This window comes from Lampris incognitus, chromosome 12, assembly GCF_029633865.1.
Source record: "Lampris incognitus isolate fLamInc1 chromosome 12, fLamInc1.hap2, whole genome shotgun sequence".
Classification (NCBI taxonomy): Eukaryota; Metazoa; Chordata; class Actinopteri; order Lampriformes; family Lampridae; genus Lampris; species Lampris incognitus.
In genome coordinates this window covers 12,018,177-12,039,031 of record NC_079222.1, presented here as the reverse complement: position 1 = coordinate 12,039,031, position 20,855 = coordinate 12,018,177, and the positions used below count along the sequence as shown (strand labels likewise).

At 44.9% G+C, this 20,855-nt stretch overlaps 1 protein-coding gene across 2 annotated transcripts in view; it reads right to left on the bottom strand.

Annotated features, from left to right (window-relative positions):
• Window positions 1-20,855, bottom strand: part of LOC130122185 (retinoic acid receptor RXR-alpha-A) — a 64,051-nt gene that overhangs the window by 9,161 nt on the left and 34,035 nt on the right. The window contains exons 4-6 of one of the 2 annotated variants that reach the window (XM_056291226.1): window positions 15,701-15,870; window positions 2,252-2,381; window positions 634-766 (exon numbers count right to left, since the gene is read on the bottom strand). In XM_056291226.1, the coding sequence (XP_056147201.1) occupies window positions 634-766; window positions 2,252-2,381; window positions 15,701-15,870 (433 nt within the window). Of the gene's footprint in view, window positions 1-633; window positions 767-2,251; window positions 2,382-15,700; window positions 15,886-20,855 lie in introns of both variants that reach the window. The other variant, XM_056291224.1, reaches the window with a different exon arrangement.

Genomic DNA, 20,855 nt, shown 5'->3' with positions numbered 1-20,855 from the left:
AAATGTTTCCCATCTGACTGAGTGTGTGTCCCCTGTTGTGTACAGGAATACATATTTAATGAATAACGGTGACACTCAATAGTTCCTGTGCTGCTTCACAACTTCCTTCTCTCACAAAACACATTTGAAAACCTACTGCAGTATATACTCCCCCCCCCCCCCCGCTAATCACAGAAACAACTGAATGACATGATGACGTGTATCCCACCATGGTTACAGTGTGGAGGGTTTTAGGAAAAATAATGCACAAAAAGAGGGCTGTGCACACATCACACACATTACAGATAGGCAGTTGCCGTACAGTATTGCTCTGCGAACAAACCCATCCATCCATTATCCAAACGGCTTATTCTGCTCTCAGGTTGCCAGTCCATCACAGCCCCCCCCCCCCACACACACACACACATTCACACCTAGGGACAATTTAGTACAGCCGATTCACCTGACCTACATGTCTTTGGACTGTGGGAGGAAACCGGAGCACCCGGAGGAAACCCACACAGACACGGGGGGGGGGCATGCAAACTCCACACAGAGGACGACCCCAAAGGTCGGACAAAACAGAAAAATACAACAAAAGAAAGGCCACCACGACCACATTTATTAAGGTAAAAATAAAACGCTGATGATGACCTGTCGAAGATGGCTCCCACTCCGGCGCTGTGGGCGCTGTTACGGTGGACGTGTAACCCGGTGGCCAGCAGAATCCCGTCTTTCACTGCTATCGACCGGTGTGAAAACGATGCAATGAGGAGCTCATTCCATCCTGGGACAGAGAAGGGGGGAATGGGGTGGGGGGGTGGGGTCGGAGAGGTGGAGGAAAGCATGAAGACTGAGGAAATCCCAGCACTGAGGTTCACATTGCAACGCGTTCAAGCAAAAATGAAACTGACAACAAAGGGGGAATTCCGGTGATTCAATTAAAGCTGCAAGCTTTCGCCGCGGCGGCTCTCTCGGGCACGGGCGCCAGGTTATTACCGAGACATCTGAAACACGCTTTCCAGGGAGACAAGCATGTAAAAGGGATGAAGTGCGCCTGCCACCGCAATAAAGACGGCACGCTTGATGTGCCGAGGCAAGGGCTCGACACGGTGAGCAAGGCAAAGACGCAGGACGCCGCGCTTTGAGTGACAGGGCTCCTTTAACTGTTCTGCCCGGCAACACCCCCCCCTTCTGCCGGAGTTGAGACGTATATGACAGGGGCTGCGACGCTTTCATCTGTGAGACAGCAGAACTAAAGTGGTTATTTATAGAAAACCTGAGTGCCGGGGAGGAGAGCAGCTCTCCAGAATAACATCTCTCTCTCCCTCCCTCCCTCCCTCCTTCTCTCTTCCTCTCTCTGAAGGCTCTCCATCATTGTGGCTATGTGTGAACGATAGGGAATGGTGAAGGATTTTACAAGGGTAAGAGCTGGGAGTGTATTAGAGCTTTTATTTCTTTTTTTCCTTTGAGGTGGATTTAGATTATAATGGTGTAATTTGGAGCGGCCGGCGGGCAACAGCGGCAACGTGTTGACGAGAACCCAAAAGACCTCCTCGAATATGATGACAGTGAATGTGACGTCAGTAACAGATAATTCACTTTCTATTAGCTGTTGCCGATTCTTGCGTATGGTCATTCATTTGCGTCCGGGTGGCGTAGCGGTCTATTCCATTGCCTACCAACAGGGGGATCGGCGGTTCGAATCCCTGTGTTACCTCCGGCTTGGTCGGGCGTCCCTACAGACACGATTGGCCGTGTCCGTGGGTGGGAACACGGATGTGGGTGTGTGTCCTGGTTGCTGCACTAGCGCCTCCTCTGGTTGGTCAGGGCGCCTGTTCGGGGGGGGGGGGACTGCAGGGAGTAGCGTGATCCTCCCACGCACTACTTCCCCCTGGTGAAACTCCTCACTGTCAGGTGAAAAGAAGCGGCTGGCGACTCCACATGTATCGGAGGAGGCATGTGGTAGTCTGCAGCCCTCCCCGGATTGGCAGAGGGGGTGGAGCAGCGACCAGAACGGCTGGGAAGAGTGGGGTAATTGGCCTGATACAATTGGGGAGAAAAAGGGGGGAAGCCCCCCCCCCAAAAAAAGCATAACAACGGTCCTGGTAATCCAAGGCGTAGTATCTAACTATTCACTGCATTTTCATGATTTCTTATTTAGAGAGATTGTCAGTCTGCAGAGGCGGCACTGTTGGATAACGTGTGTTAGTTTTTGTAATCGGTTGGGAGAGAAGGGACGCGTCTCGTTCTGTAGACGGGTTTAACAGACCTGCTCGTAGGAGGATGACCTGGTCATCCAGAGGCAGCTCGGAGAAGTGAGGGATCCTCTTGGCCCACTCCACCAGGGTGAAGAGCTGCTTGTCGGCTGCTTGGCAGATATTTGTCACTGGATCATTGGGCTGCAGACAGATGGACAGACCAATTAATACACACACACACACACACACATATATATATATACACACACACATACACACATAAATAAAGTATGTGCATGCGCACACACAAAAAAATTGATTTAGAAATCAATCAAAGAAGGTTGAATTAGTTCATCTGTACACAACATTTATTGACAGATATGTTTCATCACTCATCTAATGCCCCTTTTCCACTGCATGGTGCCGGCGCAACTCGACTCTACTCTATTCGACCCTACTCGCTTTTCTTTTTGGGATTTGGTTTTCCACTGCAGATAGTACCCCCTCACGGCGAGGCCCCGCTGGTGGGCGTGTTGACTAGTTCTTTTATTTATTTTATTTTATCTATTTATTTATAGTGGTATTTTCATGTCACCTTTTAGTATCGGCTCCCCTCACTTGGAACCTCGACGGAGGTGGTACCAAAAAAAAAAAAGAAAGGAAAAAAGTACCTGGTACCAGGTACTATCCGTAACTTTTGCCCAATAGAAAGACAAAAAAAAGCCAGTAGAGTTGAGTTGAGTCGAGCCGATACCACGCAGTGGAAAAGGGGCACTGACTGCAGGTATCCCCACCCTTATAAACAATACAGCTGCATAACAACCGAAACCAACGACTGGTTTCATATGTAAATATGGTGCGACCATTAACTAGTGTCAATGGCCATGTCTACTATTCAACTTAAACCATTAAAACTCTACTTAACGGTGAGCACAGCTGAGACTTGCTGAGGCATCCGCTGCGCTCCTACGACCTCCATAGGTTACGGAACTGATGATGATGATGATGATGATGGTGGTGGTGATGGTGACACCCATATTTGCATATGAAACTGGTGGTTGGTTTCGATATTGTTTATAAGGGTGGGGATACCCGAGGTCACTTTGATGAGTGATGAAATGTATCTGTCAATAAACATTGTATCAAGATGAACTGATTCAACCTCCTTTGATCTTCCTACCTGGATTATTGAACATGTGTTCAGACTGTTAGAAATCAAGTCATCAAAGATCAACAGGTGTCATAATATGAGTGCGTGTACACTTGTGAACATCATCTTTTGATGTATCCTTCCCCACTGGTAAGTAAGTTACTCACACAAACACACACACAGTTTCAACTTTACTTTCCGATAACTGTGGGGACCGCTCATCGACTAATTCATAATTCCCTAGCCCCGAACTTACATCAGCGCTACATGCCTAACCTTAAACTTTACACTAACCTTAAGCTAATCCTAATGTTAACCTTAAACCTTACCCTAACCTTAACCTAATCCTCATGTTAACCTTAAACCAAACTCTTAACCCCAAAATAGTGCCTTGCATGCAAATGTCCCCACTTCTCACAAAAGATCGCCACTTTCCCAATAGAAATACAAAGTATGCGCACACACACACACACACACACACACACACACACACACACACACACACACACACACACACACACACACACACACACACTAGCCTGTGAGTGATTTCTGACGAGGAGCAAGTTGGAAGGCAAAACAAACAGTGATTCTGCCCCAGCCCAGGGAGGAAATACCTGCAGAGAGCTGCTGGAAAAAAATGACTTTCTCCAAGCTAGCCCTTTCCTTAGGGGCCTTTTAGCCTACGCACAAATCACCCCTTTTAGACAGCTAGCTGAGCCCAAGAGGTCCCTATTGACACTCTGCTACAGAACAAGTGCTGAGGAGCTCAAGTGGGACTTCATTACCAACCAACTTGTTCTGCATTTGCCGAATAGTAAAATGGTGTAAATGTACAAACAGATTAATTTCACAATAATGGTTAGGGTGATGTTACTGTGGTGGCGCGTAGGCTTGAGTATGGAAACAATGTGACTAGTCAAGTGAGGCACAACACTCTCGTGCAGTTTCACATCCCCCCTTTCTTCTGAAAAATATCTGTGTTCAGAGTAAAACAAATCCTATCCATGAAATGAAGACTGAGTTAATGAAGTGTAAGCTAGAATATTGATTTTACCTAATTAAATACATGTCAATGATGAATATGAGGTGTATATGAAATGGGGGAGGCAGGTTTTATATATATTTTAATTATTTCCCCCTTTTTCTTCCCAATTGTATCCGACCATTAACCCCACTCTACTGAGCTGTCCCGGTCGCTACCCCACCCCCTCTGCCAATCTGGGGAGGGCTGCGGACTACCACATGCCTCCTCTGATGCATGTGGAGTCGCCAGCCGCTTCTTGTCACCTGACAGTGAGGAGTTTCGCCAGAGGAACGTAGCACGTGGGAGGATCACACTATTCCCCCTCCCTCCCCCCCGAACAGGCGCCCGACTGACCAGAGGAGGCACTAGTGCAGTGACCAGGACACATACCCGTATCTGGCTTCCCAACACAGACACGGCCAATTGTGTCTGTAGGGACGCCTGACCAAGCCGGTGGTAACACGGGGATGTGAACCGGCGAGCCCCGTGTTGGTAGGCAACGGAATAAAACCACTACGCTACCCGGACGCCCAGGTTAAAGATAATTTTTCAGCCTTGAGACACAGATTGTACCAAAAGGAAGTGCAAATCCATTTAGGAAAGGTGTATGTGGAGTTTTCCATGGTCAGTGTGTAGAGTAATGGAAGCGTCTTCTCACTCTCCCCTTTGGCCTTGAACATCTTGTTAGGGCCGAGCATGTACTGTTCCAGACAGCATCAATTAATTAAGATACACGTCTGTGCTAAATTCAGTTATACTGAAACAAAGTTCGCTGTGTAGTCATATTATCGGATGTTTTCATGAATTCTTTAGAAATTACTTGTCAAGATGACAAGTTTTTTTGTGAAACTTTTATGAGCGCCATTAAAATGTTAATCAAGGGGGCAAGGACACACACCTTTCAACTGATGCGATCCATCAGACTGAAAGAAAACATTATTTCCTCTGATCCAGTGGGAGCAGCGGAGGAAAAACATGCCCACAACTAAATCTAAAATGAAAATGTATCAGGGCATGGACGTCGAATCTCAAACAACACTGTCAATCACAGAGGACAAATTTGCCACTGTCCCCCAGGGTCCGCATCCTCCACGTGTACGTTGGCAAACAAAAACTAAGAGAGAATGTGCAAATGTTTTTTTGCGCATAATTTTACATTAAATAAACACACTTAAATTCAAAGTAGCCGCGTGTGAACCCACACTCCGACAACAACAGTCAAAGGAACTTTACTCCAACTCCCCTCCCCAAATCCCACCGATCAATGGTAGAAGCTCACAGGATCCCAACATCAACTGCAGCTCTCAAGAGAAGATTAGTTAAAGATGAAGGGGGGGGGGGGGATCCTCGCACTCACGCTTTCCCTTTCTAATTCACAGGCCTAAGACTATACCCACACCATCCATTTTATTCTCTCCTCCGCTCCCTCCCCTACCTCCCCATGGTGTGAAACTTACACTGACGGCGGAGTATCCGAGATGGGCACTTGAAATATGAAAAAAAGTTAACTAGACACAAAGCCTACACTGTTTTGAAAACTGGAGGCAGTTCTTTTTTTTTGGGGGGGGGGGGGGGGACAGGCATCTTATGAATATTTCAGCATCCGAGCTCCTTGGGAGACGTGGACGACACAGCTAAGCGTGACAGTTTTTGTGCATAGCGCTTCTCTCAAAAACACATAAACAGATTCGGCTAATTTATTCCAAAGGGCAGCCCCAGCCCAAACAAAGTAAAACAAAAGGGGGGCTTCGGCATGCCGCGCGGTTGAGACGCCGCCGCCTCGAAAGAATACAAGTCCCAGAGTTCTCGTTAAACACAGCCAAGCTCATGAATGTTGCATGGCTCTCTTAACAGTGTCTTTACTGACCTGGTTTCTCTGCGTCTGCCTATGGATATCACAAGGAAAAGGAGCTCGCACACCCACGCGACAACCATCAGGGATCACATTACTGCATTTACTGTATTTCCAGTTAGTGAAAATATTTTGGGCCACAACAGAGGAGGAGGGTGCGGCCTATGAAGAACTAATATCCATCCATCCATTATCCAAACTGCTTATCCCAATCGGGGGTTGTGGGGATGCTGGAGCCTATCCCAGCAGTCATTGGGCGGCAGGCGGGAGACACCCTGGACAGGCCGCCAGGCCATCGCAGGGCCCACACATTCACACCTAGGGACAATTTAGTACGGCCGATTCACCTGACCTACTTGTCTTTGGACTGTGGGAGGAAACCGGAGCACCCGGAGGAAACCCACACAGACACGGGGAGAAGATGCAAACTCCACACAGAGGACGACCTGGGACAACCCCCAAGGTTGGACAAGCCCGGGGATCGAACCCAGGACCTTCTTGCTGTGAGGCGACCGCGCTAACCACTGTGCTGCAGAAATAACATTAACCTAATATTTAGGCTGTAAAGGCCAAGTCCGATTTTTTGATGTTTTTTTATTCATCATCGTGGTCCAACAAGTCTCCAAAACCTCTGAGCGCTTATTGGTGGATGTGAAACAACGCAGGAAATCGAAACTGTCTAGTAAGCGTTCATGACAGATGGCATTTTTTGGAGTTGGGGTGTAAACATAATTATTTTTCAACTTGTGAAATTTTCTGACAATAAATGTAGACTTGGTGTGCAGAGGCCTTAAAACTTTACAGAGACCCACCAGGGACACCCTCTCAACTTATCTGTAAGAGGTTTTTACACTGTCGTTTAACTGTGAAAAATCCCACTCTCAAGAGAATGATGGCCAGCTGATTGTTTTCTGAAAATGTGTGGAAACTGAAGAGGAGGAGGAGGAGGAGGGAGGGAAACAGTCCCTTGAGGTAAAAAGTGAGGGAGAGGAGGATGTAAGCAATGGAGTTTTCACAAGGAGCCACTTTCTGCACATCTTTTTAATGCCTGCCATAAACAACATTGTCTTCAATCCTAACCAAATCAAACACTTCTCAGCTGTGCATGGAGCACAACCACGACGCCCATCCCAGCAGCTTAGAGAAGTGCCGGGCTTGCATACTGTCCTATGAAATTTTCATCACTTGTGGAGGAGAGACGAAAGATTTGCCTTTCAATTTTTCATTATTCTGCTTGAACCACACTATGCTAGCCTGACAGCAAAGAGAAATTGGGTACTCATATGGATCAGGGTGGAAATGAATTACTGTGTCCCACTTTAGGAAAATAAAACATCCTAATATTTAGACAGGGAACCAGTTCGACAACTGAGCATTATCTAAATAATATTAACGCGATTTAGATAAGGATGAAAAAGATATCGAGACAAGAGATTTAACAACAGAGGAATGGTAGCATACCCAACAAAAACTAGAAAGATGGGCCAGAGAGAGAGCGAGAGAGCGAGAGAGAGAGAACAAAAGAGAAATGGACGGAGGAGAGAAAAAGAGAACACCCCAGCGTGACTGAATGATAGCATGTACTTTTCTCCCCCTCCTCCTTGAAAAAAGGCCCTTCCTTGTCTGGCTGGAGGCATATTACTAACGCCTGTTTAACTCCTGTTCTAGGTCACCATGAGATAAACACACTTTATTCAGCTTGGCCAGACCCCGGCCATTAGACAGTGGCGGCGGCCCATTCATGGTGCGCACTCACGGCCCGGGCCCAGTGATTAATTATCCCATGGGGCAGTGCTTCTCAAAGGAGACCTTGCAGGGGGGAGGCAGAGGGACGGGCTTCAGACAAGAGAAGAGTCGGCATGGCCAGGACATCCAGTATGACATGGGGACACATTCCAATACTTTCCAAACACTACCTCAGCTTTCTTTCTGTCTGTCTGTCTGTCTGTCTGTCTGTCTGTCTGTCTGTCTGTCTGTCTGTCTGTCTGTCTGTCTGTCTGTCTGTCTGTCTGTCTGTCTATCTATCTATCTATCTATCTATCTATCTATCTATCTATCTATCTATCTATCTATCTATCTATCTATCTATCTATCTATCTATCTATCTATCTATCTGTCTATCTGTCTGTCTATCTATGAAACTGAGGTATATAATCCTGCTCTCATGGTTGCGGGGATGCTGGAGCCTATCCCAGCAGTCATTGGGCAGCAGGCTTGGAGACACCCTGGACAGGCCGCCAGGCCATCACAGGGCCACTTAAAGCACCCATGAAGTAAAAAGGGTATTTTTTATTCTTGTCACCTCTTTTGTTTGCACTGTTTAACACTATATCCTTGAAATTCACAAAAATACTTTTTGTTCATAACAACAATGTTTTTTTCTCTTTCTGAAGAAAGAAACAATGTCTTAGCAATATTATCATGCACTTGCTCAAGTACACCAAGAAAAACGTCCAATGAACTGGGAGCGAGACTGAGAGACGACAAGTGATCTTCTACCTTCAAAGTAAAACTAGCTCATGGCCAATAGTGATTTTGGTCTCGGCGATGGTTGGTGATTAAAACGGCGACTGCTATAAAATATTAATTATTTTCACCGGTTTAGCACTCCTACTCTCATATTGACTTCTTTTTAACCAGTAGTTCAATTATTTCCAAAATCTCAGCCATACTTATGCACTCCATTATCATTAGTGGTCATGCTCCTGTCTCCCTCACCTGGAGTATCAATCATTCTCTTAAATCATCCTACAGATGGCGATTTAATACGTCCTTACTTTATGACCCTGACTTTGATAATTATACTAAAAGAGAGTGGGCCTCCTACCTTGAAATAAATGATTCATCGGAAATAATACAATCACTACTTTGGGAAATGAGGGAAGAAGTATTAAGAGGGAAAATCATACCATATTCCACACACAAGAAAAAGAAAGAATGGACAGGTAATGTACTTAGAACAAAAAATTAAAAGAGAAAATTAATGCAAATAATCCCACAGATCAAATCCAGATTAATTTACAGAAATGGAAACACAAATAACAGTTGAATGAATGCACAAACAGAAAAACTCAATTCCTCCTACATAGACATAGACACAAAAATTTTGAATGCAGGAATAAATCTGGAAAATACCTAACCAACCAAATCAAGCAAAGCAAAGAAAAATCAATCTCAATGATTATGAACTGAGCAGGGAAGATCGTGCAGACATATGAGGAAATAAATAAGACCTTCCAAGATTTTTATACCAACCCATACTCAGCAAGTAAACCAAGCCAAGAAGACATTGACACATTCCTAAGCAACATTAATTTACTGCCAACTTACTGAAGACCAAGCAGATGCACTTGAGGAATCGTTTAGAATAAGAGAATTCCATAATGCACTCAAACTTATGCCTAACAATAAATCACCAGGTCCTTATGGCTTCCTTGTTGAGTTCTATAAACACTTTTGGAATATTCTGGCAACTATTTTCAATGTATTAACGGCTGAAATAAAACAAAAACCCAAACTTCCCATAGACATGAACACTGCTACAATCTCTCTTCTACTAAAACTTGACAAAGACTCCACCTCCCCATCAAGCAATCGTCTCCTATCTCTCATCAACACAGACACAAAAATCGTTAGTAAAGCCCTAGCATCCCAGATTGAAACATTTACTTAATCTATCATTCACTCAGACTAAATTGGCTTTATTAAAGGAAGACACTCATCTAATAACCTACGCAGACGTATTAAACATCTCCCACAAACTCACAAATAGTCATAGTTTCATTAGATGCAGAAAAGGTATTTGATAAAGTAAATTGGGAATTTTTTAGTTTCTACACTAAATAAATTCGTTTTGGTGAATCCACTGGGTAAGGATTTTGTACACATCACCGATGGCAACGATCACTACCAATGGACTATTACCACAGTGGTTAATTTTACACAGGGGTACTAGGTAAGGATGCACTTTCTCCCCATATCATTCACCATTTTCAATGAACCACTTGCAGCACTATCCGTCAAATACATGAATCCAATTTGCACCATAATATCAGGCTTTATGCAGATGAGATTTTACTTTACCTACAAAATCCTTCCCCTTCACTACCCAAAACCATCTGCCTCATCAACACTTCCTCTATCATCTCAGATTACACTATCAACTGGTCTAAATCCACAATTCTCTCACTCAGCTCCAACAGCTGGGATGTGGCAGTTCGAACACCAGTTCTCTCTCTGCGTGTTGGTAACATCACATATTTTGGGAATAAAGTATTTCCCCCAGGCTGCCAAAGTTAGTCAATCTTAACTTCAACCCACTCTTTAAAACAGCAAGTGAAGTACATTTTATTTATATAGCACCTTTCGCAGACACAAGTCACAAAGTGCTTCACAGTCAAATAAGACAAGGATAAACAATAGATAAAACACACTAGAGGAAACAGAAAAGCACAAGTTAAAATATCACATGCTACCTAAATGCCTGTATGAACAGATGGGTTTTTAAGAGCTTTTTAAACGAGTCCACAGGCCTCGGACTTATTGGGAGACTATTCCAAAGCTTAGGTGCTGCCGACTGGAAAGCACGAGCTCCCCAAGTCTTGAAATGGTTCCGAGTAGACAACAACCGTAAATGTTGGATGAATTTACCAATATCCCTCATATGCAGATTTGCTATAATTAAAATGACCATACTACCCATGATAAACTACCTAATCTCAATGATGCCCTTCAAGTCCCAACCCCCTGGTTCCAATCCCTAGACTCCATCATTTCAAAATTCTACTGGAAAAAAAAGACACCTAGAATCAGACTAGCTAATTTATAAAAACCCAAAACCTGCAGAGGCCTGGAAGCACCAACATTTCACCATTACTTCATTGCCCACCAACTTCAATACATTCACAAATGGACCAATCCTAATCAATCCGACAACTCCTGGATAGACATAGAACAAACATATTTCAGACTTAACATTCATAAGCTGCTCCATTGCACACCATCCGTGATTCAAAAGCCCTACCCTAGCCTATCATACTCTGACAGCCCGGGGGGGGGGGATTTCACCAAATAACTAACACCACAATCTTACCTACCAAACACACTCCCATCTGTAGCAATACTGATTTCTTAATGAACAGAAAACCACTAAACTTTTCATCATGGATTAGTAAAGGTATCACGCACCTCAAACATATCTTTCATAATAACGCTTTGTTCTCATTCCCTCATCTGGCCCAGAAGTACAGCATTGGGGAGAATCACTTTTTAGAATTTCTCCAGATGAAATCCTCTATTCAGACCAAAATCAACATTAAATCCTCTAACCTAGATCTTTCCCTATTAACATCAGACCTGATCGATATTATTAAAAAAAAAAAAAAAACTATTCAAAATCTATAAGATAATTTCCAAGTCCGACCTAACAATAACCATCCCTTCAAAAAAAAAAAAAAAGGGAACAAGACCTACAGATCATCTTTGGTGCCGACTTCTGGACCCAAATCTGCAAAAATATCCTCTCTATATCCACCAATACAACTCATATACTCATATAATACAAGACTATCCATAGAGTACACTACACGGGGAAAACGATGTTTAAGATGGGCTTTATATACTCTGAAATTTGTCTGCACTGCACACAAAACACCAAAAGACACTTGTATACATGCCACATTGGACTGCACACCAATTAAACAATTCTGGTGTGATATCACTGAGAGGTTATAACCTCTCTCTACTTTTAGGCTTCCACATCCCACGTTCCCCTTCACTCTGCTTACTAGGAGTCATATCAAGCATTAACCTACACAACAACACATCCAGTAGAATACTTTCCACAGCCCTAATCATCGCCAAGAAAACTATCCTCATAAACTGGAAATCAAGAAACTTAACCAATATTACACTTTGGAAAACATCTACTAATCAAATGAATATCAATGGAAAAAAAAATACCTGCCTCTATTAAAAAAAAACTGCTGATTTTGACAGTCTGATATCCATTCATCCATATACCAAAACTCTTAATTCCCGCACCAATTTCCCTAATCACCTCTTCTTGCCTGTCCACCATCCACAATAAACGTACACACTGTCATTCACACACACATATCTGCCATAACACATACACCGCGATCCCTTCAAATTTTTAATCTGACATACACTTACACATGGCACAGGCATCACACACATACAACCAACAAACACACACACACACACACACACACACACACATTCAAATCCCCCCTAGCGTCCTCTAATCTATCCATCCCTCTGTTTTTTCTTCTCTTCTTTTTTCCCTTTTCACTCTCTTTCCCTCTAGACTGCCCCCATGAATTACCATTGTTATGTGTACTTTCTACCTACTGTGAAACTCTTTTCATTTACAATCAAATGTATTATAATTATGGTTATTGTTGTTATTGTTATTATCATAATCATTGTTTATCCTTAAGTCTTTTCACCCTCTAATGTTTATTCTCTTCTTGATATTACCAGCGATATTATCATTATTGTTATCTTTATTATTATCATTTTTATCATTACAACCCCACCCAACTCCTTCTCGAAATTCCTTCCACACTACCACAGACATTCACATATTTAGCCACATTATCCTGTCTCATTTGAACCTTCACTCCCCCAAAAACCATCGAGCTGTACTTGCCATCTTTTTTTTTCTTTCTTTCTTTCTGTTTTTTTGTTTTGCTGGTTTGTCTTCTCTTCTATTTTTTGTTTTGTTCTGTATCGATTAAGTCTGATTACTTTGTGATTCTAATACCTCCTTTGTCATATCTTCCATCACCATGTTTTGTATTGTTTCACACTTTTATTGTTATCACTTTGTTGCACAAACCCCCCCCCCCACCCCAAAAACCAAAACCAAAACATAAAAAAAAAAAAAAACTAACCAATAGCACATTGACGTTCACATTCTTATAAAAATGGCTGGCTGTTATTGGTTGTGTGTCAACTCTCTCCCCTCACAAAATCCTACTCAGCCGTTCAGTTTGCTTCCAGCACATGCGTCAGGCTGTGGATTTACAATGCTCTCTGTGTGTGGTTTCATGAGCCCATTAAAAGGTGTATAGAAGTGCATAAACAAAAACCGTGATACCATCAGAAACAGGAAGAGCCATGCAGTTACAACAGAGAGGGTCAATACATTAAGGCTAGCTACACCCTCCCCCCTCCAACTTGCTTTTTCTGTAGCGCCCCCTGTTGACACTAGGTAGACAGTCAGCAGCGAGGGCTCTGACAGGGCTGAGTCTAAACACTGAGTGCATTAGTGTGTCTAAGCTGCCAGTCATTCCCCTGTGACCCTCCCCTCCTTCTCTCTCTCTCTCCGTAACGTCAGCGCTCGTCTTGTACATTTCCATCTAACCCTCAAAATAGCTCCCATTTACTCACATAACAGCCTTCACATATCTACCTTCACCTCACAGGACACTTCCCTCCCCTAAACTACACGGATCCCAGAAGAAGCACTCGCTCTCTCACTTTATTTTTTTTCTCACTCCCTCCCTCCCTCCACGCCATCCCTTCATCCGGCCCGACTCCTTTAGTAAACTACTGCGCAGCTCCTCCCTTTCTAATGTTCCAGCAGAGTTCCTGAGAAAGCTGAGGCTTTGTGAGGTGCTTTCAGGAACCGTCTGCCTGTTGCATTATTCATCAGTAATAGTCTCCTCTGTGTCAAAGACAGCCTGCAGTGCCAGGCTGGCACTGGGAGGGGGGTGGGGGGGACTCCCAGCTGATAGGCAATCCAAGGTGAACAGGTGAAATAATTCACTACACCACCAGCAGTCACCTCGAAAAAGCACCGAGGCTGGAAAAGCTGATGACGACTGCATCCATAACAAATGCTTGTCTCAATCCCTGCCAGCAGGTGGCAGGGTCCTGTAAAAACATCCTGACGGGTACAGATTTCAAAAACAACAAGCAGCTTTAACTAATGAGCAAACAGAGACAACCATTGCAACCCCCCCCCAACCGCAAATCACCCAAACAAAGAAGTGCCCGAGGTGAAGTCTGATTCAGAAGAATTAATGTCCATGTTAGCCTATGTCAGTCCATAAAGGACCACGAGGGACGTGAAGAGGAGGTTACAAGGATGGGAAAAAAAGGTGCCACTAAGCAGATACTACGGGAAATCGTTTCCTGACCGGCACATTTCAGAGTCTGTTACCTGCAGGAAATCTGTGCAAACACATGTTCATCACAAAAATGACACCAGCACCTTGGACACATGTGGTTCAGTCAGTTATCAACACTTTATGCAGAGGGGTAGTGTTGTTACTGTTCATTAATGTAGTTTTCATGCTGAGATTTTTGGCAATAGCCAAAGTGTGATAAAATGAAACTGTGGGGTTAAAGGGGACATGGGGTTGATACAGTCAGTATTTTTCAAGAATTAAAGAAATAATTCCCTGATCAATTTCACAATAAATCTGATGGGAAAACAGAATGAAAATGTACATAAATACTACATTTGTATATAAATGGGCAATATCACGTATGGTCTTTCAATGGTATTTTATTGAGTTGACATTTGAGTATTTTGATATCGTGAAACACAATTTTGTGGTCTGAATTAACAACAATCTGCTGTGTGAAATTTCTCACACTATGCGATCTGAATAAGTCTGAGAGTGTATGATTTGAAAACTAGTTTGGGTTTGATATTATATTACACATTGTCAAACAGCTCAACATGATGAAGCTCAGTTAGTCTTGACTGCGTGCTCAATAACCCAGGCGATGAAATCCCAGAGAGTTGAATCAGTTCATCTGGACACAAAGTTTAATGTCCAGATGAACTGATTCAACTCTCTGGGAACCTCAGTTAGATTCTTAGGCATGGCATTTTTGCATACGTAAGCAAATATTGTGTTTTATACATCAAGATTGTGTGAAATTCCTTATGATTATCATGACAACAATATTATCCATACTGTCCAGCACTACCCCCCCCCCCTTTTCTCGCCAAATGTACTCGGCCAATTACCCTTTTTTCCGAGCCGTCCCGGTCGCTGCTCCACCCCTTCTGCTGATCCGGGGAGGGCTACAGACTACCACATGCCTCCTCCGATACATGTGGAGTCGCCAGCCGCTTCTTTTCACCTGACAGTGAGACGTTTCACCAGGGGGACGTAGTAGCACATGGGAGAATCACCAGTTCCCCCTCCCCCCTGAACAGGCGCCCCAACGGACCAGAGGAGGCGCCAGTGCAGCGACCAGGACACATACCCACATCCGGCTTCCCACCCGCAGACACGGCCAATTGTGTCTGGAGGGATGCCCGACCATGCCGGAGGTAACACGGGGATTCAAACCAGCGACCCCCGTGTTGGTAGGCAACGGAATAGACCGCTACGCTACCTGGGTGCCCCTGGCACTATTTACATGTGATTGCTTTTTAGAAGGGTTACACTGGGCAGTTACAAAATGTAGAGGGAATGAAAACTTGAATGTTGTCAAGAACTCACCGAGTTGGACGGCACACCAAGATTGGTCTCGATATAGGTCTCAGTTTTGGGTTCGACTGCCTGCTCAGCTTCCAGGATCTTCTCCACGGGCATGTCCTCATTGGCGCTGCTGGTGGACTCAACCTCGTTCTCGTTTTTGTCCTTAGCCCTCTGGCGCTCCTCCTGAACGGCTGCATGTAACAAAACTGGTTTCGGTCACTACTGCTGCTTATTTATTGTCCAGATGTGTGTTCACAAGTACCGTTTTTGGAGGTCCAGCAACTTCATTACTAAGCAAGTTTCTAATGAGGCACAAAAACAGTGCTCTTGATTTCAACTCAGCTCTCCAGTTTGTGGTGAGTGATGCTAGCACATGTCAACATGGTATGGGAAAAAATTACTCTGATAATTACAAGAAAGTCCTTTCGAAAAGTGGCTATTACTGTGCTTTTTCTTTTTTGGAACCCCCCCCCCCCCGCCCAATGTACCCAGCCGATTACCCCACCCTTCTGAGCCGCCCTGGTCACTGCTCCACCTCCTCTGCCGATCCGGGGAGGAGGGCTGCAGACTACCACATGCCTCCTCCGATACATGTGGAGTCGCCAGCCGCTTCTTTTCACCTGACGAGAGGAGTTTCGCCAGGGGGACGTAGCGCGTGGGGGGATCACGCTATTCCCTCCAGTCCCCCCCCCCCCGGTACAGGCGCCCCGACCGACCAGAGCAGGCGCTTAGTGCGGTGACCAGGACACATACCCACATCCGGCTTCCCAACCGCAGACACGGCCAATTGTGTCTGTAGGGACGCCTGACCAAGCCGGAGGTAACACGGAGATTCGAACCAGCGATCCCCGTGTTGGTAGGCAACGGAATAGACCGCTACGCTACCCAGACGCCCTATTGCTGTGCGTTCTTATTGCTTGTGAAACAGTTGTGGAAGCAGGCGCATCAGATTGCAATCCTGATCCTTCCTTTCAAGTAAGGACTTGAACTTGTGTTGATGTGCACACATTTATACACGAGTACTCATCACCGGTGTATCCATTGTTAAAAACATGCACACAACAAACAGCACATACATGCACCCGTGCATACCAACGCATGTTTGCTTGCGCGAGGGAGCGCGTGCCTCAGCGTGTGCCCCAACGCATTTACTAATACATCGCGGCCCGTCACGTTTCGTGCTGCTGAACGTTCAACAGAGTTGAATCATGGGTAATTATTTGCACAGTGGGGACGGCGCACGCTTCCCACCCGAGACCAGCATCACGCAAAACAAAGCGGCGTGGACGTGTTCAAGGAGTCCTCCCGTCGTCCTTATCAAAGCGCTTCGTTTCCAGTTTCAAGTAAAATGACGACCAGCTGGCACCTTTTACCCACCAACAAAACAAAACAAAACAACAAAAAAACATTTATAGGCGCCTGAATAATGTATGTACGGGGGACTGTCGCTTTTTATTCAAGACATTCCTGCTCGCCGGATGCTTTGTGTGACGGAGAAGCTTTGAAAGACGCCGAGCTCACAGTAGATCAATGGATACTTTATCTAATAGTCTCTTCTTCTCCCCCCCCCCCCCCCTCTCTCGCTCTCTCGCTCTCTCTCTATGTGGCGTAAACAAAATAAAGTCTGGTCGAAGCAGAGTCTCGCGCTGGTCCTGTTATTTGATTGGCTTGGCGAGGAGACACAGGAAATGGTTTGTGCGCTGCGCAGACACCGAGGCTCACTGTGGCCAAGGCAACAGAAACCGCACCTCCACCCTCAAGAGAAGAAGACACACGTTTTGTGTGTGTGTGTGTGTGTGTGTGTGTGTGTACACACACGTCTCAAAACGCTACATTTCCAGAGACCGCAGAAAAATATTGTGGCTTTTTATGTTCGCCTTCCACACGGGGATTAATAAAAAGTTTCGTTTTATTACTTGGTAAAAAAAAAAAAAAAAGATATTGTACTGTAAAGACCATCTGAGTCTAAAAGGAATATATATATGCAGGCAAACCTACACATTCCTATAGACGTGAAACACATACTTTCACAATTACACACACACACACACACACACACACACAATTTTTCCAGATGATCCCCCCCCCCCCTTCTCTTGTTTCTATTCCAAGTCTTGAATCACAGAAGTGGTGGTAGGAGTAGGGGGGGGGTGTAAAAGGCTAGGGGATGGTTGGGGTTCTGGGAGGGGGAGAACAAGGAGGAGAGGAGTGTGTGTGCGTGTGTGTGTGTGTGTGTTGGGGGGGGGGGATTAGAGGTGGAGGGAGAGAAGGGGCCCCACTTTGGAGGAACTGCTGTCTGGCGGTGGAGGTCAGCCCAAGGGTAGAATACTTGCGCTGGAGTCAGGGAGAGGTGAGGAGGGCTGAAATCATGTTAGCTTTATCCCCCCCCCCTCCTCCTCCTTCCCCCTCCCCTGACTGGAGGAGCATAAATTCATTTAATCCTGTTTTTCTGCAGATTCGCTTAGCCTTTTGGGCTACCGGTGCCGTGTTCTCTACCCCAGCCCTCGGGGTACGGGGGTGGGGGGCTTAGGCAGCGCTGACTGAGGTGAAAGGCAGTAAATGATAATATCCTTGAATGGCGCACCAAGGCCCACAATGATATAAAAAAGGAGAGGGGGGGAGGGGGTAGTAATGGTGGGTGGAGAGGCCAGGAATAGGTCGAAACAAATTAGTCCGGGAAAGAAAACCCCTCAGAATGGACTCATTCAAGACACACTTGTTTTCTTTTCTGTCTTTTTTGTTTTACTTTGGGTTTGGCATGTTTTCCCTTCAATGAGTGGAGATAAATACTAACACACACACACACACACACACATAGACACACACACAGACACACACACGCAAGCAAAGAATCAGATGTACTCGTAAGTGTAATATACAAATACATACATGCACAGTATAGACGGACACAGAAATTCCTTTAAGGGTACAGCTGCAAGGGTGTCCGGGTGGCGTGGCGGTCTATTCCGTTGCCTACCAACCAGGGGATCGGCGGTTCGAATCCCCGTGGTTACCTCCGGCTTGGTCGGGCATCCCTACAGAAACAATTGGCCGTGTCTGGGGGTGGGAAGATGGATGTGGGTAAGTGTCCTGGCTGCTGCACTGACGCCTCCTCTGGTCGGTCGGGGCGCTTATTCGGGGGGAGGGGGAACTGAGGGGAATAGCATGATCCTCCCATGTGCTACGTCCCCCTGGCGAAACTCCTCACTGTCAGGTGAAAAGAAGCGGCTGGGGACTCCACATGTATCGGAGGAGGCACGTGGTAGTTTGCAGCCCTCCTCGGGTCGGCAGAAAGGAGTAATTGGATGGGTACAATTGGGTGGGGGAAAAAAAAAAGCTAGTCTTAATGACTTAATTAAGGCTCTACATTTCAGTATCGAGGGGTAGTTTTTTTAAATTTCGTGGCACACTTTGACGGCCATGCAGGCGAGGGCCTAACAAGTGATCTGTCGAATGTGTGAAAGAGTACCAAGGAGTGCTAAGACAACATTCTTATCACCTGCAAGAGTGCTAAAACCCGCACCTCATGGACGCCTCTTTCCTACCAGCCTTCACCGTAATCTGTCCTCACATGTAAAACCCCAGAAAGCGTCTCCGGCGTTTCAGCTATGCAGCAGATTCCTGCACCGCACCCACTGGAGTCCTGCAGCTCTTCCCTCGTACTGAGGACTAAACGAGCGTCGCGTGAAGCTGCGCGTGCCGGCTAGCCGCCCTGGCTGAGAGTGTTAAGTGCACGGGGTGTTAAATGATTAATATCTCGTTGTGTTTTTTTTTTTAACAATGGCAGCCCTCCTGAGCCAGGCCCTTTCATTAAAGGGTAATAAAGTAGAGGGGTGTGTGTATGACCTAAGTATTATCATGCAATCAATTACAAGAAATTCACTGTGTGTGTGTGTGTGTGATGATGATGGTGTGTGTGTCCATACTAAGATTTTGTTTTCATATACACACACACACACACACACACACACACACACACACACACACACACACACACACACATATATATATATACACTACCGTTCAAAAGTTTGGGATCACCCAAACAATTTCGTGTTTTCCATGAAAAGTCACACTTATTCACCACCATATGTTGTGAAATGAATAGAAAATAGAGTCAAGACATTGACAAGGTTAGAAATAATGATTTGTATTTGAAATAATATTTTTTTTACATCAAACTTTGCTTTCGTCAAAGAATCCTCCATTTGCAGCAATTACAGCATTGCAGACCTTTGGCATTCTAGCTGTTAATTTGTTGAGGTAATCTGGAGAAATTGCACCCCACGCTTCCAGAAGCAGCTCCCACAAGTTGGATTGGTTGGATGGGCACTTCTTTGAGCAGATTGAGTTTCTGGAGCATCACATTTGTGGGGTCAATTAAACGCTCAAAATGGCCAGAAAAAGAGAACTTTCATCTGAAACTCGACAGTCTATTCTTGTTCTTAGAAATGAAGGCTATTCCATGCGAGAAATTGCTAAGAAATTGAAGATTTCCTACACCGGTGTGTACTACTCCCTTCAGAGGACAGCACAAACAGGCTCTAACCAGAGTAGAAAAAGAAGTGGGAGGCCGCGTTGCACAACTGAGCAAGAAGATAAGTACATTAGAGTCTCTAGTTTGAGAAACAGACGCCTCACAGGTCCCCAACTGGCATCTTCATTAAATAGTACCTGTTAGAGCCTGTTTGTGCTGTCCTCTGAAGGGAGTAGTACACACCGGTGTAGGAAATCTTCAATTTCTTAGCAATTTCTCGCATGGAATAGCCTTCATTTCTAAGAACAAGAATAGACTGTCGAGTTTCAGATGAAAGTTCTCTTTTTCTGGCCATTTTGAGCGTTTAATTGACCCCACAAATGTGATGCTCCAGAAACTCAATCTGCTCAAAGAAGTGCCCATCCAACCAATCCAACTTGTGGGAGCTGCTTCTGGAAGCGTGGGGTGCAATTTCTCCAGATTACCTCAACAAATTAACAGCTAGAATGCCAAAGGTCTGCAATGCTGTAATTGCTGCAAATGGAGGATTCTTTGACGAAAGCAAAGTTTGATGTAAAAAAAATCTTATTTCAAATACAAATAATTATTTCTAACCTTGTCAATGTCTTGACTCTATTTTCTATTCATTTCACAACATATGGTGGTGAATAAGTGTGACTTTTCATGGAAAACACAAAA